The sequence below is a fragment of the Rhinolophus sinicus genome, linkage group LG03 (assembly GCF_036562045.2).
Source record: "Rhinolophus sinicus isolate RSC01 linkage group LG03, ASM3656204v1, whole genome shotgun sequence".
Classification (NCBI taxonomy): domain Eukaryota; kingdom Metazoa; phylum Chordata; class Mammalia; order Chiroptera; family Rhinolophidae; genus Rhinolophus; species Rhinolophus sinicus.
The window spans coordinates 50,891,636-50,909,123 of record NC_133753.1 but is presented as its reverse complement, the minus strand read 5'-3'; the positions used below and the strand labels follow the sequence as shown (position 1 = coordinate 50,909,123).

The 17,488-nt window shown below is 38.3% G+C and overlaps 2 protein-coding genes across 20 annotated transcripts in view; one reads left to right on the top strand and one right to left on the bottom strand.

The window, feature by feature from the left end:
• Nucleotides 1-17,488, bottom strand: part of LOC109447661 (disintegrin and metalloproteinase domain-containing protein 10) — a 240,849-nt gene that overhangs the window by 117,401 nt on the left and 105,960 nt on the right. For 18 of the 19 annotated variants that reach the window (XM_074327662.1, XM_074327659.1, XM_074327660.1 and 15 more), the window contains one exon: nt 2,342-2,394. In XM_074327662.1, the coding sequence (XP_074183763.1) occupies nt 2,342-2,394 (53 nt within the window). Of the gene's footprint in view, nt 1-2,341; nt 2,395-8,821; nt 8,955-17,488 lie in introns of those variants that run through there. The other variant, XM_019732236.2, reaches the window with a different exon arrangement.
• Nucleotides 9,157-17,488, top strand: part of MINDY2 (MINDY lysine 48 deubiquitinase 2) — a 57,710-nt gene continuing 49,378 nt past the window's right edge. The window contains exon 1 of the mRNA XM_019732234.2: nt 9,157-10,183. Coding sequence (XP_019587793.2) covers nt 9,335-10,183 — 849 coding nt within the window. The 5' untranslated portion in view covers nt 9,157-9,334. The remainder of the gene's footprint in view (nt 10,184-17,488) is intronic.

Genomic DNA, 17,488 nt, shown 5'->3' with positions numbered 1-17,488 from the left:
TTTTATTTTCAGGATAACATGGTAGCACTTTACATATATGATCCCATTTACTCTTTGCCACAAAGTTATGAAGTAGACATATCCCTTTTATAAATGAGGACACAGAGGTGGGCCAGGCTTCTAACCCAAGTTTGTTTAACTCTGAATCTCATAGTCTGAATTACTGGGTGACTATCCTTATTATCATCACATAGTCCAGAATCTACTTCTTCATTTTGAAGGTCTAGAAGTTTTATTTTTCTCAGTGCAACCTGAATTGATCAGCTTACAAGGACTAATCCATAGGAGCTAAACTGTCAGGAGACTTTTTTACAAGTTAGATGTTCATGTTAGCAAGTCAATGTATTCTCTTTTTTGTCTTCATTATTTCAGAAGCTAAATCATAACTGAAAGTGGCTTAGTAAGCAAGGTATCAGTACAAAAGAAATTAATTGAATGATTTTACTGGCTAGTTCATCCAACTATCCAAATTTCTATGCCACTCTATCAAGACTATGCCATTCTACTATGCCACGCTATCAAAAATCTATCAAGGGGGCCGGCCCGGTGGCTCAGGCGGTTAGAGCTCCATGCTCCTAACTCCGAAGGCTGCTGGTTCGATTCCCACATGGTCCAGTGGGCTCTCAACCCCAAGGTTGCCGGTTCAACTCCTCAAGTCCTGCAAGCGATGGTGCGCAGCGCCCCCTGCAACTAAAATTGAACACGGCCCCTTGAGCTTAGCTGCCACTGAGCTACTGGATGGCTCAGTTGGTTGGAGCACATCCTCTCAACCACAAGGTTGCTGGTTTGACTCCCGCAAGGGATGGTTGGCTGTGCCCCCTGCAACTACCAACGGCAACTGGCAACTGGACCTGGAGCTGAGCTGCACCCTCCACAACTAAGACTGAAAGGACAACAACTTGAAGCTGAACGGCACCCTCCACAACTAAGATTGAAAGGACAACAAATTGACTTGGGAAAAAAAGGCCTGGAAGTACACACTGTTCCCCAATGAAGTCCTGTTCCCCTTCCCCAATTAAAAAAAAAAAATCTATCAGGGGACCAGACACATACCAGGCCATCCATCTGTTCAGGTAACCTCCACCCCAGATGGTGATTGAAGCACACTGTGAGAAACGCTTTTGTTTTGGGATCTTTCCTAGACACCAGAAAGACCTCCCTTTTTGTTATTATTCACTTTCTTCAGTAATAATATACTTGATTGGTCAGCTGGTTGGCTCAGTGGTTAGAGGGCAGTGCTCATAGCACCAAGGTTGCCGGTTTGATTCCCACATGGGTCAGTGAGCTGCATCCTCCACTAGACTGAAAACAACGACTTGACCTGGAGCTGAGCTGTGCCCTCCACAACTAGATTGAAAACAACGAATGGAAAAACACGCTGTTCCCCAAAAAAGAAATTTTTTAAAAAACTAATATACTTAATTAAGCCACAACTTTTTAACATTTATTCAGACTTTGATTCAATTTCCAGGTCTTACTTTTACTTCTTTTGGACTTGGAATGAACCCTGTCTTCTAAGGGAATTTTAACAAATAGCTAATCTGATTCATGTTATAATTTTGATAATATAGTTTTGATAACTGATTTGATAATTTTATTTTCATCTTTCTGAGAAGCACTTCATAGTAGCCCTTATGAACTGCCTCAGATGTTATATTTTTACTTCACCTGCAGATGCTTATGTCTTGTTTTCTAACCAGACTGTAATCAATTTGAGGGCAGTAACAATAATAATACAGAAGGTACCAAAAAAAAATGTATACACATTTTAAGAAAGGAAAAAACTGTATTAAAATTGTAATACTCAATGTAAGCAGGTTACAAAAGATGAATACAAGTCATGTGTATACATTTGTTTGGCACCCCCAATGAATTTGAAGAGCTTTGTTATATGTTTCCATTTCATTCAGGAAACCACATGGCAAAATCATTCACGTTAAGGTTTTTCCTTGCCCCCCCCCCCATTTTTTTTTTTTACAAAAGTTGAAAACCAAAGTTAAGAGAAGTAAATTGACCTACCCGAGTTTGTAAAATTAGTGAATGACAAAACCAGGCTCTGGTCCCAGGTCTTGTGGTCTCTATTCACCATACTTTCTACTACATTAGGGCTCTTCTATGTGACCATGCTTAACGTTCTCTTCTGTGCCCCAAAGCACCACATTGTAAATATTCAATAAATAATTACAGGGTTCATTATTGTAATTATAAGTCAAATGAGTCATAGTTCTTACCACATGCATATTAACAATTACCAACTATACTTTACTTCTCAACAATGCAAGTGATTATTTTCTGATATTGTTGTAGATGAGTGTTTCTCCGAGTATGGCCAGTGTGATACCTGCTTTTCTCCAAGACCTGGGCTTTTTTTCCATTTCTGTCGAATCTGAATTCCTGGGGATGGAGCAGAGAAACATGCATTTTAATAGGCTTCCATCATGAGAGTTAATCACACTGAAGTTTAACAATCACTGTTCTAAATAAACATGATGAGGGATAGAATGAACATGAAATATCAGGTTCTTTTGGAAAGTCAATGTAAACATATAAAAATATAGAGAAGAGGATATAATTCCTTGACTCAAAGATACCCTCAATTGGAGGATATACCATTGATTTAATGCTAGCTTTGGAAGCAAACAGCATTAAATGTTCAAAAAAATTTCAATTCTGAATCTAGAAAATTTTAAGTATTAATAAAGTAAACCTTAGACCTGAAGAAATTCAATAATTATATTTTAAATGGTGTAGTGAAAACAGAAGTTTGGAGATGGGAAGTTAGACACGATCTGAGTAGACGTTGAAAGCTAATCTGGGATTAAGAGAAGAGGAAGGGCATTTTCAATTAGAAAAACAAAATGAGCCCATGATTTGGATAAGTATAATTAGTTCAGTGAATGAGCAAAGCAAATCTTATAGAAAAAGGGTTATTATTACTTTTTAGTAGTTGATAAGGCTGGTTAAATAGAAAGAGGACAAATCAAGAAAAGCTTGAATACCAGTCCAACTCATAACGTTTAGTGATTAAGGAAGTAACTTTCTAGGTTCTTCAGCAGTAAATGGAAACAACGAAAGCACTCTTTAATCTGGTGGTATATAAAACATAGTCGAAGGAAAAGAAACAGTAGAGAAATTATTTAGCAGGTTTACTCCAACACACTCACTGACCTAGGACAGCAGCAGAGAGAATGGAAAGTAAGACTTGGATAAAACGTTGAAGGAAGAGTCAATTCTTGATTTGACTTAAACGACTGGAAATTTATCTGAGGAATATTGTTATAAGTACATATGTAAAGATTCAGTTACAAGAACATTAATTTCAGTGAAATTCATAATTAAACAATGGAAACAATCTAAATGTCCAAGAAGCAGGAAGTGGTTCAGTCTCATAATGGAAGATTATTAATTTACTAGGAATGTTATAGATGAATACATATTAATGAGCTAGGATATTCACAACATACTGATATCTTTTAAAATGTGTTCAGAATGGTCCAGTTTTTGTTTACAAAAATATGTATGTGTTCAGATGCCTAGAAAAGTTTGGGAAGAATATCGGTACAGCAAAGTATCACTAGTGTTATCTCTAATACTTCATTCTACATTGTATGATAAAGGACTTTTTTCTTCTTTTTGCTTATCTATGTTTTCTAATTTTTCTAAAATGAGTATGTTTTGGTTTTGTATTAAGAAATCAAAATTATTTATTTATGTTAAACATTTTAAATAAAAAAATAAGACTTGTTGACTGTGAGGAAACTAAAACAAAACTACTGAATTTTGAAAGCCTGGGTGACAGAGACTGACATTAACAAGGAAAAATGTGGGAAGACAAGAACAAGAAAGCATTTTGAGATCAGGATGATAAGACATAGTTTTAGACCTAGCTTTAAAGGTGGACACACACACACACCTCAAGAGAGAATATATAGAAAAAAATGGCCAAAAGACTAATTTTGGAACATTGTGGAGTTCTGGGAGAGTAATGAAAAATAGCATTGGCTATAGAAAGTGAATTTAGAAGCCTTTTACTCTTGCTAAGATTTATTTATTTACCCTAGATGTAGGGAGAGGAGGCCTTTTCCTAAGGTTAGAATAGTAATTCTCAAACTTTATCATGTATCAGAATCACCTAGAGGTCTTGTTAAAACACAGACCTCTGGGATGCTGGGCTCTACATCCAATTTCTGATTCTGTAGAATCTGCAGTAGGACTAGAGAATTTTCATTTTTAACAAGTTCCCAGGTGATACTGATACTGCTAATCCAAAAACCACACTGAGAACAACTGTACTAGAGTTGAGAGATATCTGTCAAACTGGTGGATTGGCAGGGCAGAAGTATGTTTGAAGACAGTTCTAAGGAAAAAAGTCCTAAGGCATGATGCACTTGATCCAATAACAAAACTTTGAAATTTGGTGTAAGACCAGGCTAGTAGGGATTTTTAGTTGAAGGTGATGCAATATGGTCCTTGAATTCATTCCTGGTGCAGCCTATCTGGACCCATACTCAGGTCCCACTTTTGAAAAGGACTACTACATAAGTAAAATTGAGAGAACTGTTTCATGAATACTGTAGCATATGAAAAGGGAAAAGAAGGTCATTTCCCTCCATTCTCCATCATGCATCTAGAACACCACCAGGGCAGACTAGCATCTGGTAAAGCAGCATGGAGTAGAAGCAGCACATGGTAGGCTATCATAGGATTGAATTTGTTTCTGAACAGGTGTGGGACTCCTCATGGGGGCTCTCAGAAATAATTAAATAGGGAATGTACTTTGCAGGAGGCTGGAGTTTCTGCATAAGCAGTTGAGGGCCAGAGCCAGGACAATTTGAGTTACACAGAAACCCTTGATTTTAACTCAGAATTTTTACATTATATCTTGAGTAGACAGCTAAGAGGAGTATATACTTCGTATCTTCTGCTCAGAGTCAATTTTAATTCAGCTAACAATAAAGAACCATCAAATTACTTTTAGTAGAACCATCAATAAGATAAAAGCAAAATGTCTGATGACAGCTGTTACAGGTATGTTTATGCAGGATAAGCTGAGGAAGAGAAAATGATAGTCTAGGCAATAATTAGAATGCTGCTATACTCTAGTCGTAAGGTGATAAGGAGGACTCATCTGGGGGGGCGGCTACAGACCAATGAAGTAGGAAAGGGGTATATAATATCAACAAGACTTGATAGATAATAGTTAGTAAATAAATTCGAGTAAAAGTCAAAGATAGCACCAACTTTTCTGTCATAGTAGCTAGAAAAGCTATGGTCCAAATAAGAAAAACAGAATTTTAAAAGAATAATCATTTTGAGAATTAGAGACATATATTTTTTGGATTTCTTAAACCTGAGGTAATAATCAGCCTGTGATTTTAATTAGGAGAATGTAGCTTAATTCCTCTTTAGTTATCTCACACTAAAAATTTTTCTTCATCTAAATTTTTATAAGTTATTATTTGTACCACTTATTTAGTATTAATTATTAACTGACATAGTCTCAATGGTTATTTCAGGTGTATATGTTTTATTCCCCAAACAGATTTTGCCCTCCCAAAGAGTAAAACCAATGTTTTACATTTGAATCGCCTATATCTCATTCTCTGGCACTAGCAATAAGTCCATACTAAGTATACTTTTTTATAGCGTATAGTTCAGATATCCTTTGAAAAATATAAAGAATACATTAAAAATTATGATCAATATTCTAAAGATGAAGGTCAGAATGCCATTAAATAATAAAAAGGAACTAGAATGAACTATTGGAAATTAAATATTCAATAGCATCAATAAACAATGCATTAAAAAAACTGAAAGATCAAGTTGAGGAAATCTCTTAGAAAGCAGAACAAAAAGATCAATAAAATTAAAGAATTATAAAATAAATGAAAAAAGAGAATTTCCCAGAACTGAAGGAAACAAGTTTCTACATTGAATGTGATCACCAAGTACCCAGCCCAATGAATAAAGCAAGAACCATCCAAAGATATATCAAATACTGAACTGTCAGAACACCAAGAAGAAAGAGAAAATCAAATTAACTTCAGAGAGAAGAGACAGGTCACATACAAATATTTTGGAGTCTGATAGTATCCAACAACAAACACCTGGAAGCTAGAAGATAATTGATCAATGACTTTAAAATGATGAAAAAGTACTTCCAAAGTTGAATTTTATATCCAGCCAAGCTATAAAATGTAAAGATAGGATAAAGATCTATCTTCTTTCAGATGTACACAATCTACAGAAATCTTCTATGCACTCTTTCTCAGGAAGCTAAGAATATGTTCCACCAAATTAAAGAAAAAGACAGGAGTCCCAAAAAGAAAGGAATCAATGTGGAAGACAGAAGGAAGGAATTCCTAAGACAATAGCAAAGAGAACTCCTTGGATGACAGCAGTGCATCCGGTCTGTAAAACAACAAGTCCAGATCAGAGCAAGAGAAGTGCGTGTTCCAGGAGGGATGGACCCAAGACTAAAATGGATCTGAGAGGTAACTTGATATAGTTGACCATGCTGGTAAGTTTGTGGCTGAGTTAGTGGTAGATGAAGAGTTAAGCCAATAAAACAAGGCAATTGTTAATTCCAGAAAAAAAAAAAAAAAACTTTAACAAGAAAAGAAATATAATCACAGTCACAGTAAAATGTCTGACTTACTGTGAATACTTACATAACTCTAATGCTTTAAGTTTTGAGCACTTTATTTAATTAAAAATTTTGAAATAATTGGGAGGTTGGAGCAAGAAGAGGAAGAATAGTGTGAGATAAAAGAACTAAATCCTCATCTTTCATGGGACTAAATCAATAAACAGTATGCACAATTTTTTTAATTGAAAAAAATCAGAGTGTAATCATGTTACTTAGGAATATGGACATAGGAGCTAAAGTATATCTACAAGTTGAGTGTGACTACTTCTAAAAAACACGACTCAAGACTGTGGAGGAAAATTATATGATGTTATTAACCAATGTTATCCCAGTAAATTTAATTTTAAAAATGCTTTTTAATTGGGAAGGTGAAAAAAAAATTGTGGCGAGATAGAGGAGACTTTTTAAAATTTTATTATCTTCTGGCATTTCTTCCTAGATGCCACTTCTCACCTCCCTTAGAAAAATAACTATGTACATTTTCACAAACTTAAATACATACATATTCATCTTGGCTTATGTAATTGCTGATAACATATGAAAAGAAAAACTGGTTCTGTTTCTTTCTGTTATAAATATATTATTAAATTATGCATGTGAGTATTTGAAACATATACCAATAAAAACTACCAGAGCAAATATCAATTTATCTAGGTAGGGTTTTGATAAAACAGTGAAAAGCCATTATTTGAGACGTGTTTCATGGTTTTTGGCTCTACTATGATTTCTGGCCTGGAAATAATTTGTTCATTCAATTTATTCATATTACACACCTTTATAAAACTCCTTTTTATAATCAAGGCACGATACTAAATTCTGAATATCCTGAAATATGTAATATTCTCATTTGCACTTAATGGCCTGAAATACTGTAGTGCTTAGACTAGCAGCACATTTCTTAATCTATTAACATTGTAACTCTTTTTCAGGAAAAATTCTAATTTGAACAATACTATTTATTGTTCACGGATTGACATGGAGATCAAAACACACAAACTCCTTAATTCAACATTCTAAAGTAGCTTTCCATTATCTTTTCTAATTTTCCTCTTTTCCGAGAGTTGGATAAATGATTGTCAATGTAAAAAAAAGTGGAAGGAGCTCTATCTCCTGCATTCTCAAGAAACAGTTCTTTCCAAGCATTAAAAATGTAGCAATAAAAAAAAAAAACCACTAGGCACTAAACCCCATGAAGAGATGAGCACTTCCGGGTGGGCTGGTTAGCTCAGTTGGTTAGACCACCTGGCTTGCAACAAGGTTGCCTGTTGGATCCCCACATGGGCCACTGTAAGCTGCGCCCTCCACAACTAGACTAAAACAACTACTTGACTTGGAGCTGATGGGTCCTGAAAAAACACACTTAAATAAATAAAATTTAACAAAAAAATGAGATGAGCACTTCCTCTTATTCACCACGGCATTCCCAGTGCCAAGCACAGCAGCCAAACACAGTATCCAGCACGTGCTGTGCGTGCTTGGTACTGAAATGTGTTAAAATGAGTGAATGAAACACTACTTGGCAATTTTGTCTGCCTACTCTAACCAAAAGAGATACAAAAGATTACATTCTATTAGGTATCAGGTATTTGTATGTCTATGAAGGAACACCTGTCTTGTCAATTTTTGCATCCCCAGAGCCTAGAAAATGCTGAAAGATTTAAAAAATAATAGGAAAAAAAGCCCTTGTCTGGAACAGGTCAGAATAGGACCCAAATCCATTTTGTTACCAACAAAACTTCCAGCCTAGTTTGTCTGTCCTCTCTGAAAATTGCATGGCCCTTAGAGGAGTCAGTTCTAATTAGAAAAGTAAGTTCTTCAGGAACAGGCTCTTCCTACTCTATGCAAAGTGAGGCCAAGTTAACCAAACCTCAAAGACTTGGCTAATTCAAGCACAAGCTAATTTATTATTATTGGCCCAAATTACCCACATTTCTTTCTTTCTTTCTTTTTCCTGCTGCGCAGGCCAATATCCACAACCGCACTGACGCCTCCTGTAGGGCGAACTTTTTCACCGGTAGCTGGTGGGGAGCACTGTTTCTCAGCCAAACCCGAAGGAGACTGGAATTTGCGCAGTGTGGTAATCCAAACACCTCAAGTAGATCCCAGCCTTTAAAATCTGCACCTTGTAAGAAACTCCTTCAACTTTCCACATTATATGCTGGGGAAACAAACCTCCTCAACCCTTCAGGACGAGCTTTTTCCCATTCACGAGCCCGAGACTGGGCCACACAAGACGCAGCTCTGAAGGGTCACAGCGAAGCTGCGCGCCGCTCGCCTTGCCTTTAAAGAAGCCGCATGTGGTGAGGATGCCTCGTAGTCCAACTTCCGGCCACATAGTGAGAGGATGTTTTCCTCCTGGCCACGCCCCGGACACGCCCACCACGCCCCGCCCTCAGAGCGCGCGCTCCGACGGACCGTCGAGAGCGCGCGTGGGAGGGCGGGGCCACGCGGGAGGCCGCCGCGCAGATCGCCGTCACCCGGCGGCGCGCAGGAAGGCGTAGGCTCGCCCAGAGTTTGCCGACCACGCGGCGGCGCGCGCGCGCTCCCGGTGCCCTGCCCCGTGACGTGCCTGGACGAGGCCGCGCAAGGGCGCTGTAGCTGCCAGTACCGCTGTCATGGCGTCGGAGGCGCTGGCGGAGGAGAACCCGCAGCGGTCTCTTTAGAGCGAGGGGCGGGCGGCTGGGTATGGAGAGCGGCCCCGAGAGCCTGCAGCCGCTAGAACACGGGGTGGCCACCGCGCCAGCGCCAGGGACAGGTTCTCCGCAGGAAGGGCGACAGGAGACCAGGCTCGCTGCTGGGGATGGTCCTGAAGTATGGGCGGCAGAGAGCGGCGGCGGGAATGGGCAGGGGGCGGCGGCCGCCGGGAGGAGCCTCCAGGACTCGGTTCCTCCCGCCAGCTCTCCTCAGGTTCCTGAACCGTGCAGCTCCTTCACGGGCTTGGACTTGCAGAAGAGCGATTTGGAGCGTCCTGCTGCCCAGAAGGTGCCTCTGAGAGGACAGCACAAGGTGACCGCCTCCCCGGAGACAGCCGAGGCTGGAGCGGGCCATGGGTTGGGTCCGGCCGGAGACTCGGGCGCCCGCTCGGATCCCGCCGGCACCTGCCGGCCAGAGTTGGCCGCGGGCTCCTCGGAGCCCAGCAGCGCCGGCGGCCTCAGCAGCAGTTGCAGCGACCCGAGTCCTCCTGGGGAATCGCCGAGCCTGGACTCCCTGGAGTCGTTCTCTAACCTGCATTCTTTCCCCAGTAGCTCTGAGTTCAATAGTGAAGAAGGAGCTGAGGGCAGGGTCCCCGAGGAGGAGGAGGGCGGCACGGCGGTGTTGCCCGGGGTTGTGCCTCTGTGCAGGGGGGAGGAGGAGGAGGAAGAGGGGGAGGCAGCTCAGGTGCTGGCGGCCTCCAAGGAACGCTTCCCGGGACAATCTGTCTATCACATCAAGTGGATTCAGTGGAAAGAAGAGAACACACCCATCATTACCCAGAATGAGAATGGACCCTGCCCATTACTGGCCATCCTCAATGTTTTGCTTCTGGCCTGGAAGGTACCTTCTGCAGCTTTTTATTTCCTACAGCTTTTGGGGAGGGGGAAAAAACGGGGTGGGGGAGCTGCTGTATATTAACTGATGACTTCCTCCTCTCTTTCCTCATTAGTCCCCTTTTCTTTTTACATGAAATTCATTCTGAGACTACCATGTTGAAAGCATTAGACGTATGTCAGAAAGAATTGCTGGCAACCCCAGGTCTCTCTTGTACTGTTTAAATAAGAGTTTAACTTTCAGTTGTGGCTGGTATACTTACAATAAACTAGGACTTAGAGCATCCTAACTCTTATCATCATTTTTAAACTATATTTTTGTATGTTATTCCTTCTTACTGACTATCACATACGCAAAAGAGTGAATAATAGAAGGAAATGATTTTCAGAAGTTATCATCAATATGATAATCAGGGATCGAGTTCTGATTGTTATGTTTAGTCTATTTTCCAACTAATGCTAGCTCTATTTGGGTGTGGACACTTAACGAAATGGTGATAGGGAAGATGTGGCCCCTTAGACAAATTCCATTTAAGGAAAAGCTTTGGTCTGAGACCCAATTACCATAACTTCTTGGTTTTCAAAGGTTGTTATAATTTTATGCATGATTTTTGCTTGCCTCATTTCTTTGGCTCTTTTTAGTTTGGCATTACCAGTAACCATGCATCAGAATGTTAGGGGACCTAAAATTGTATCAACTAAAATAAGAAAGATATATTCAAGGTAAATGAGCATAAAAGGGAAGTGCCCATCAAAAGTAAGTATATTGAGGACTCAGACTCAAAGTGAGTTAGTTATCTATAAATGGAGTGTCTTTTTTAAGCTTGCATTTTACGGTGCTGAGAAGATGTATCCTATAACACATATTTTATTTTCAAATTGATAATTATATCTATAGATAAAACGTCCCCTAGAAAAAAATAACCTGGATTATTCTGACCAGTTAGGAAGAAAATCAAGTAAAGGGAATTGTATTTATTACGTGCCTTAGTATTCCTGTTACTAGGAAAGGTTGATGCAAAAGAAATAAGATTAGAAAAAACTTACTAGCATCTGGTACATACTGCCACTCAAATATTTTGAATGAAGACTGTGCTTGCTCTTAAAGAGCTGTTGAGTTATTTGGGGTTGCAGCATTGACTTATACTTGAAATTATTAAAGAACCATGCAAGACAATACACTATAAATACTAGATTATAGGTAACAGATTGAAATGCATTAGATATCCCAAAAGGGGACATTTTCCTTTGGCCTGGCATAGTCCCAGAGAGCTTTGTGGAATTTTTGGGTCTTGAGCCAAGCTTTTAAAGAGAAGTAGAATTTAGAATAACAAGGAAATGGAATTCCTGGGAGAGAGAAGGGTATAAACAAAAGAGAGAGAAAAATAGAATGAATAGTGTGTTTTGGATGACAGGAGTGGGAGAATAATAGAAAATAAAATTGAAAAGGTGAAGAGCCACGTGATGAAGGAGGCCACTGAATGTCAGACTAGGGAATTAGACTTGATCCTCTGGGCCAATGTTCCCAGTCTTTTTGTAGGAAGGTTATAACAGTTTCCTTTAGGCTTTTCATTCTTCTTAGTCTCTGTATAGTATGTACTGCAGAAGTTCAGAGGAAGGAGCAAATACTGTGGGCTAGAATGTTTGCGGATAGATGAGCATTGAACTGACTCTGAAAGACATTGCTTCAAGTGAATGATCAAACGTTTGGGTTCCCACTATGTGAGGTACTAGAAATACAAAGATGAGTAAGATGCAAGTCTGTCCTCATGTAGTTCACAATTAGTGGGGAGACAGACAATAATTACGGTGCAATGTGAGAAGTTCTAAATGTGTTATGGAATTGCAAAGAAAAAGGTAATTGGGGATGGGATGTGTCAGAGAAAGCTTCAAAGAATTGGCAACCTATGAAGTGGGTCTGAAGGATGAGAGAAGACCTTCCCGGCAGAGGGAATAGTTCATTCAAAGATGCTGAAGCAAAAAAAAAAAAAAAAAGGTTTGTTCTGTTTGAGGACTCCAACCTCGGTTGGAGTACGGGGGAGGAGGGAAAGGAAATGGCAATAGGAAATAAAATTGATAGGTGAGGTTAGACTGAATGAGCAGGCATGCTAATGAATTTGGAGATTATTTTAAAATTTGTGATTCTTAGCTTTATTTCTGCCTCCATGCTCTTGCTGAACACAAAAGTTACTCATCAGTAGTCATCAGTGATTGATAGGGAGACTGATTAAGAAAATGGGGTCAGATAGTGTTCTTAAAGTGAGCCAGGGGTTCTAGAGGTCAAAACTGTTTCATAATACTAAGATGTTATTTGCGTTTTTCCCTCTCATTCTCTCACAAATGTCAGTGGAATTTTCCAGGCTGCATGATGTGTGATGACATCATGCTTTGACAGTTAATGGAATGTATGCTTGTGTATTCTTATGTGTAAAATTTTTCTCAATTTTCATTTTAGTACAGTAAGTATTGGTACATGTAACCCACATAAGCTAAAGCTCTTTGGGGTCCTCAATAATTTTTCAGGACTATAAGGGTCCTGAGACCAAAAAGTTTGAGAAATGCTATCGTAGAGAAAAATAATAAATAGGCTATGAAGGTGGTTGTCCAATTTCAGACGGGTCCCATCACTGGGGTTATTTAGACTTTATATATCGCTGATTATAGTGAGCTATTATAAATTACTGGACAGAGGAATGCCATGGTGAAAGTGGTATTTTTGTTTGAGATGAGACTAGAGGTAAGATTGTAGTGAATGTAGTAAGAATTGATGAGACTAGCTGTTTTGGATGGGGAGTTCTTTTCTCTTTGATGTCACAGCCTAAATGATGCACTGATCACTACCTGGCTATAGGAAATGAAGGAGCTGACACCACTGTTTCTAATCTGGGCAATGGAGATTGGATCATTCAAAAGGTAGAGATGTTTCAGATGGGAACTTTAGGAAGTTGATGTCAAAGTTTGGTTGTGTCAGGCTGGAAATGTCTGGTAGTGGGACATGAAAATATAAATGTTTATTATGTCTCTAGAAGCATGGACTGGGTCTCAGGAAAGAGGTCAAAATTATGGAGAAAAACTGAATTGGGGAAATACTACACAGATGTAAGCTATGAGAATAAATGAATTCTCTATAGAGTGGTGAGCAATAGTTGTTAACTTTTTCCATCCCAGTATATATAGGGAACTACAAATTGCCAGGGAAAACATCGTCCCTGTCCTCACTCAATTTCCCCACTCCCTCTTCTACCCCAATCTCTAGCAGACATAGAGAAAACAGAGGAATAAAGATTCAACTTGGTGGGGAGAGAGAATGCTAGACATTAAGGGAAAGAGTATCAACGAAACCAGCATAGGCACAATTTGAGACAAGAATAAGAACTAGAAATAGGAGAATGTCATGATAGTCTGCGAGAGAGACTGTAATAAAAAAAAGTGGTTAGAAAAAACAAGTGGTTAGTTATTGTCAAAAGCAACAGCGTCGAGGAGCTGATGGTGGAGGAAAGATTTTGTCAAAAAGGACAGTCGTGAGGACAAGGGCACTGAAAAATCAGGAAGATATGGACTCCTCAGACTAGGTGGTAAACTTCTCTTCAGAGGAAAGAAACAACAATCTCATTTTCTGAAGTAATGGAAGGAATGGAACAAGGCAGAGACATACAGAGACAAGTTTAGAGAGGCAGACGGAAATTGAGGCCTCATTTTCCATTTTGACAGTGTTAACAGTTGACCCCATCAGTAACAACTATTAACATCAAACTTATCAGTAATTAAGAGGTAAAGAGGTAAAGCATCGAGGGGTTGGTTTTGTGAGAAAAGTACATTGTATTTTTTTTTTAATTCTAATCTCATTGGACATTATGCATAGTAGGAATTTGAGGTATAGGTAGAAAGGTAATAAATAGCAATTGATAAGTTAGGGTATTCTTTAAAAACTTGATATGTTAATTTTGCTTTCCTCCCACCCCAGTAATTCTCTTATACCTGGAAATAGAGACAGGAAGAATGGCTAGTTAGGGTTATCAGGGATTGGGCTTTTCAAGGGTTGATTCATGGCAAGTCAATGGAATTAGAGTTGAAAGTGAAACAGTTCATCATCTCTTTTTGGGGGGATGAAGTAATGAGAAAACCAATAAACTGAACATATTGGGAGGATTTGAATGATTCAAAGGAAGTAAATGCCATGGTTCTACATGAGCGATAACAGTTAAAATTATCAAATGTAAGTACTGAGTTGAAATGTTGGAGTTTTAAATAAAAGTGTTGTTTTTGGACTGGAGAGTAGGTAGGTGATCATTCATAATTTGTAAAATAGTTGAGCTTTGATAATTCCAACAAATCAAGAAAAAAGGAAAAGCTACTCATTAAATTTAATGCAAGCTCAAATGTCTAAATCTGTTTAACATCAGGTAAATTTATGTCTTGGAATACATTTCCAATTTGGTTCTTTACTTTAGACTATATTTGGTGATTATTTTAGTTTTTCTTTAATCTCTCATTTTTATCTGTCAAAAACAATGCCATTTACAGGCATATTTGAGGGCTGTGACTCATTTAATTAGATGTGTTTATAAAAATCAACAAGTCAGAAGATACAAAATATAAAATTTGGTTTCTGGTGATACTGGCCTTATTTTATAAATGTTGAAGCTAAGTGATTTAGAAGTTCATTACGCTGTTATTTTTCTATTTTTGTGTATGATTTAAATTTTGTACTATGAAACATTTAGAAAACTTTCTGCCTTAATATTTTTATGTTTATGAAGGTATTAATTTAATAATAGAGGGAGTATCTGCTTTGTCATACTTTTGTTTTCTTATAGAAAGAATGTTATAGGTTCTGGGCCCCACACACTCAAAAAAAAACCTTATATATCTTACACTGTACATTGTGATAGAGGACATATCATATTTTATAGCTAATCATTATGTATCTAATCATTATATAGCATTCTAGTAGAAAAATGAGTGCACTGTTCTGATTTAAGATGCTGGAGACACATCTCCTCTCCTCCCCAGCCCTTTTGGGTAGGAAATTCTTTTCTCCCTCTTTTTTTTTGCTTAATAGGAGGTGAGACCATCTCCTACTCCAAGTCCAGGGAGAAACACCAGGGTTCTGAAGCAAGATTTTTTTACATTAAACTGGTTTCTCCAGACAGTAAACCTAGAAACTGTACCATAAGGATAAATACATTTGAATTTGTAAAAAAACCAAAAAACTTAAGGTTAAAAAAAGTCAAAAAACATACCCCCCACCCCCAAAAATAAAATCCCACCAGCAACTAATAAATCAAAATACACACTACAAACTGAGGGAACTATTTGCCAGATTATGTATCTAAGGGCTAATTTCTTAATTTATAAAGAGACCTTCCAAATTAGAAAAAGATGAGCAATCCAATAGCAAAGTGAGCAAAAGGCCATTAACAGAAAATTCAAAGACGGTTAAATGGACATCCTCTATCACCTGCATAGTGGGACACCATGAGGGTGAGCCTCTTGCCAGCATTGAGTGTTTGCTCTAGTTCTCCCTCCCTCTTTGAGGACTTTTTTTTTGTCATACTCTTCAGATACCTCTTCTTGCTTCTGACTAGGGTTTTGTTTTGTTTTTTTAACTTCCTGACTTGTAGGAACATTGCAATCACACAAATTTTCTCATATTCCCCTTTTACTAAAGTAGACAGAAAGCCCTTTTGAGGTTTTCCAAGAGTGTTTATTACTTGTAAAAATGGAAAAACAGATGGTGAGCTTCCATTTTCGCCTCTGCCCACCCTGTTTTTTAATATAGATCCTGTAAAAAGAGATTAGAAACTTCACACCGTGATGGAGTTTTGTTTACACAATAGGTGCAAGTAACACTTCAGAGACTTTCATGTCTAGTCTCTCCTAAGAATTAAGATTAGTGTGGTATCTCTAGATTGGTGAGATAAAGTGGATGAGGACTGATGATAGTATCCATACTGACAGTGGGCTGATTGTCCCATTATCAGTGTGTTCATTTTCTCCTCTCCCCTTGCTATGGAGTAGCCCTTCAGTGGGAAAACCATCCCATTCCCCATCCAACCTTGTCTATGTTGAGTCCTGGGTGAAGGACATTTGAGCACAGGTGGTACCAGCAATCATAGAGCTTTGAGTAATAATGGTAAGTACTCAATTATTTTTATGTCTAGGTACTATGCTAAGTATTTTACAGGCATTATATGCATTTTCTCTTTTAATTTCCTCAACCACATCATGAAATCCTCATGTAGATATTGTTCCTATTTTATATAGAGAGAAAATTGAAGTGCATAAAGTTTAAGTAATTTGCCCAAGGAAGATTATCACCCACTCCAGAACCTGAACTCTTACTTGGGATATTTGGTTGGGAAGTTAAAATTCAAGATACCAGTAAGCCTGTGGACAATTGGTCTAAAACAAAGCAGGGTGAAAGAGCCAGTGATAAAGTCAGAGAAACAGAACTAGACTTCATGATTCCTTAGACGAAAACCTGGGGATCTGGTACCAGCTGCTCTTTATACAGACTCCTTCTGTTTTTAGCTCTCTATGCTTTATCCCATGTCTTCTGATTTCTCAGACACTTCCAATTTCAGAGCCTGTCTTGGGTTCTGTGGTGAATGAGCTTGCCTTTCCATCATAGTTTATTGAATACGATATTTTCAATAATTAGTAACTCTCTCTACTACCACTACTCTATCTAGTTCAGACCACCTTCATCTCTCACCTGGACTACTTCAGTAGCCTTCTAACTGGTCTCTTGTCTTACGCTATTACTGGCTATCTTTCAAGCAATTAATGTAAAAGTTTCGGCTTTTTTTGAGGGAGAGGGTGGAATTTTCAGCATGGTAAGCTTGCTGACCTTCTTATATATAAATCCAGTGTATTTTGAACTGAAGATGTCTTTTTTTTACTAGTAAATCTTTCACTGGTAAAATTCACTGTAACAACATTCTTCATTACTCTAAAACCCTTTGAATTGCATATAAAATAGGACATTCTTGAAAATCTAATATGTGTGAATATATCTGCAGTTTCTGATGGTTTTAAATAGTTTTAAGTAGGCCTTGGTATTACTCTGAGGATGAGGTCTAAATTATGATAAAAATTGATGGTGAAAGTGTTTCAAATTGGCCTTTCTAAGTTGAAGGTTGTCTCTTATAAAATTTTCCTGCTTTGAAATACTGCTGGCAAGTAGAAAGTCAGTTAGATTTACTAAAAATCTGAGTTTTAGTATTTTTAGGTACAGTAATTATTAATAAACAAATAGTACATGTAAGAAATTAGAATATAAAGCATGATGTATAATAGTTTGTAATGC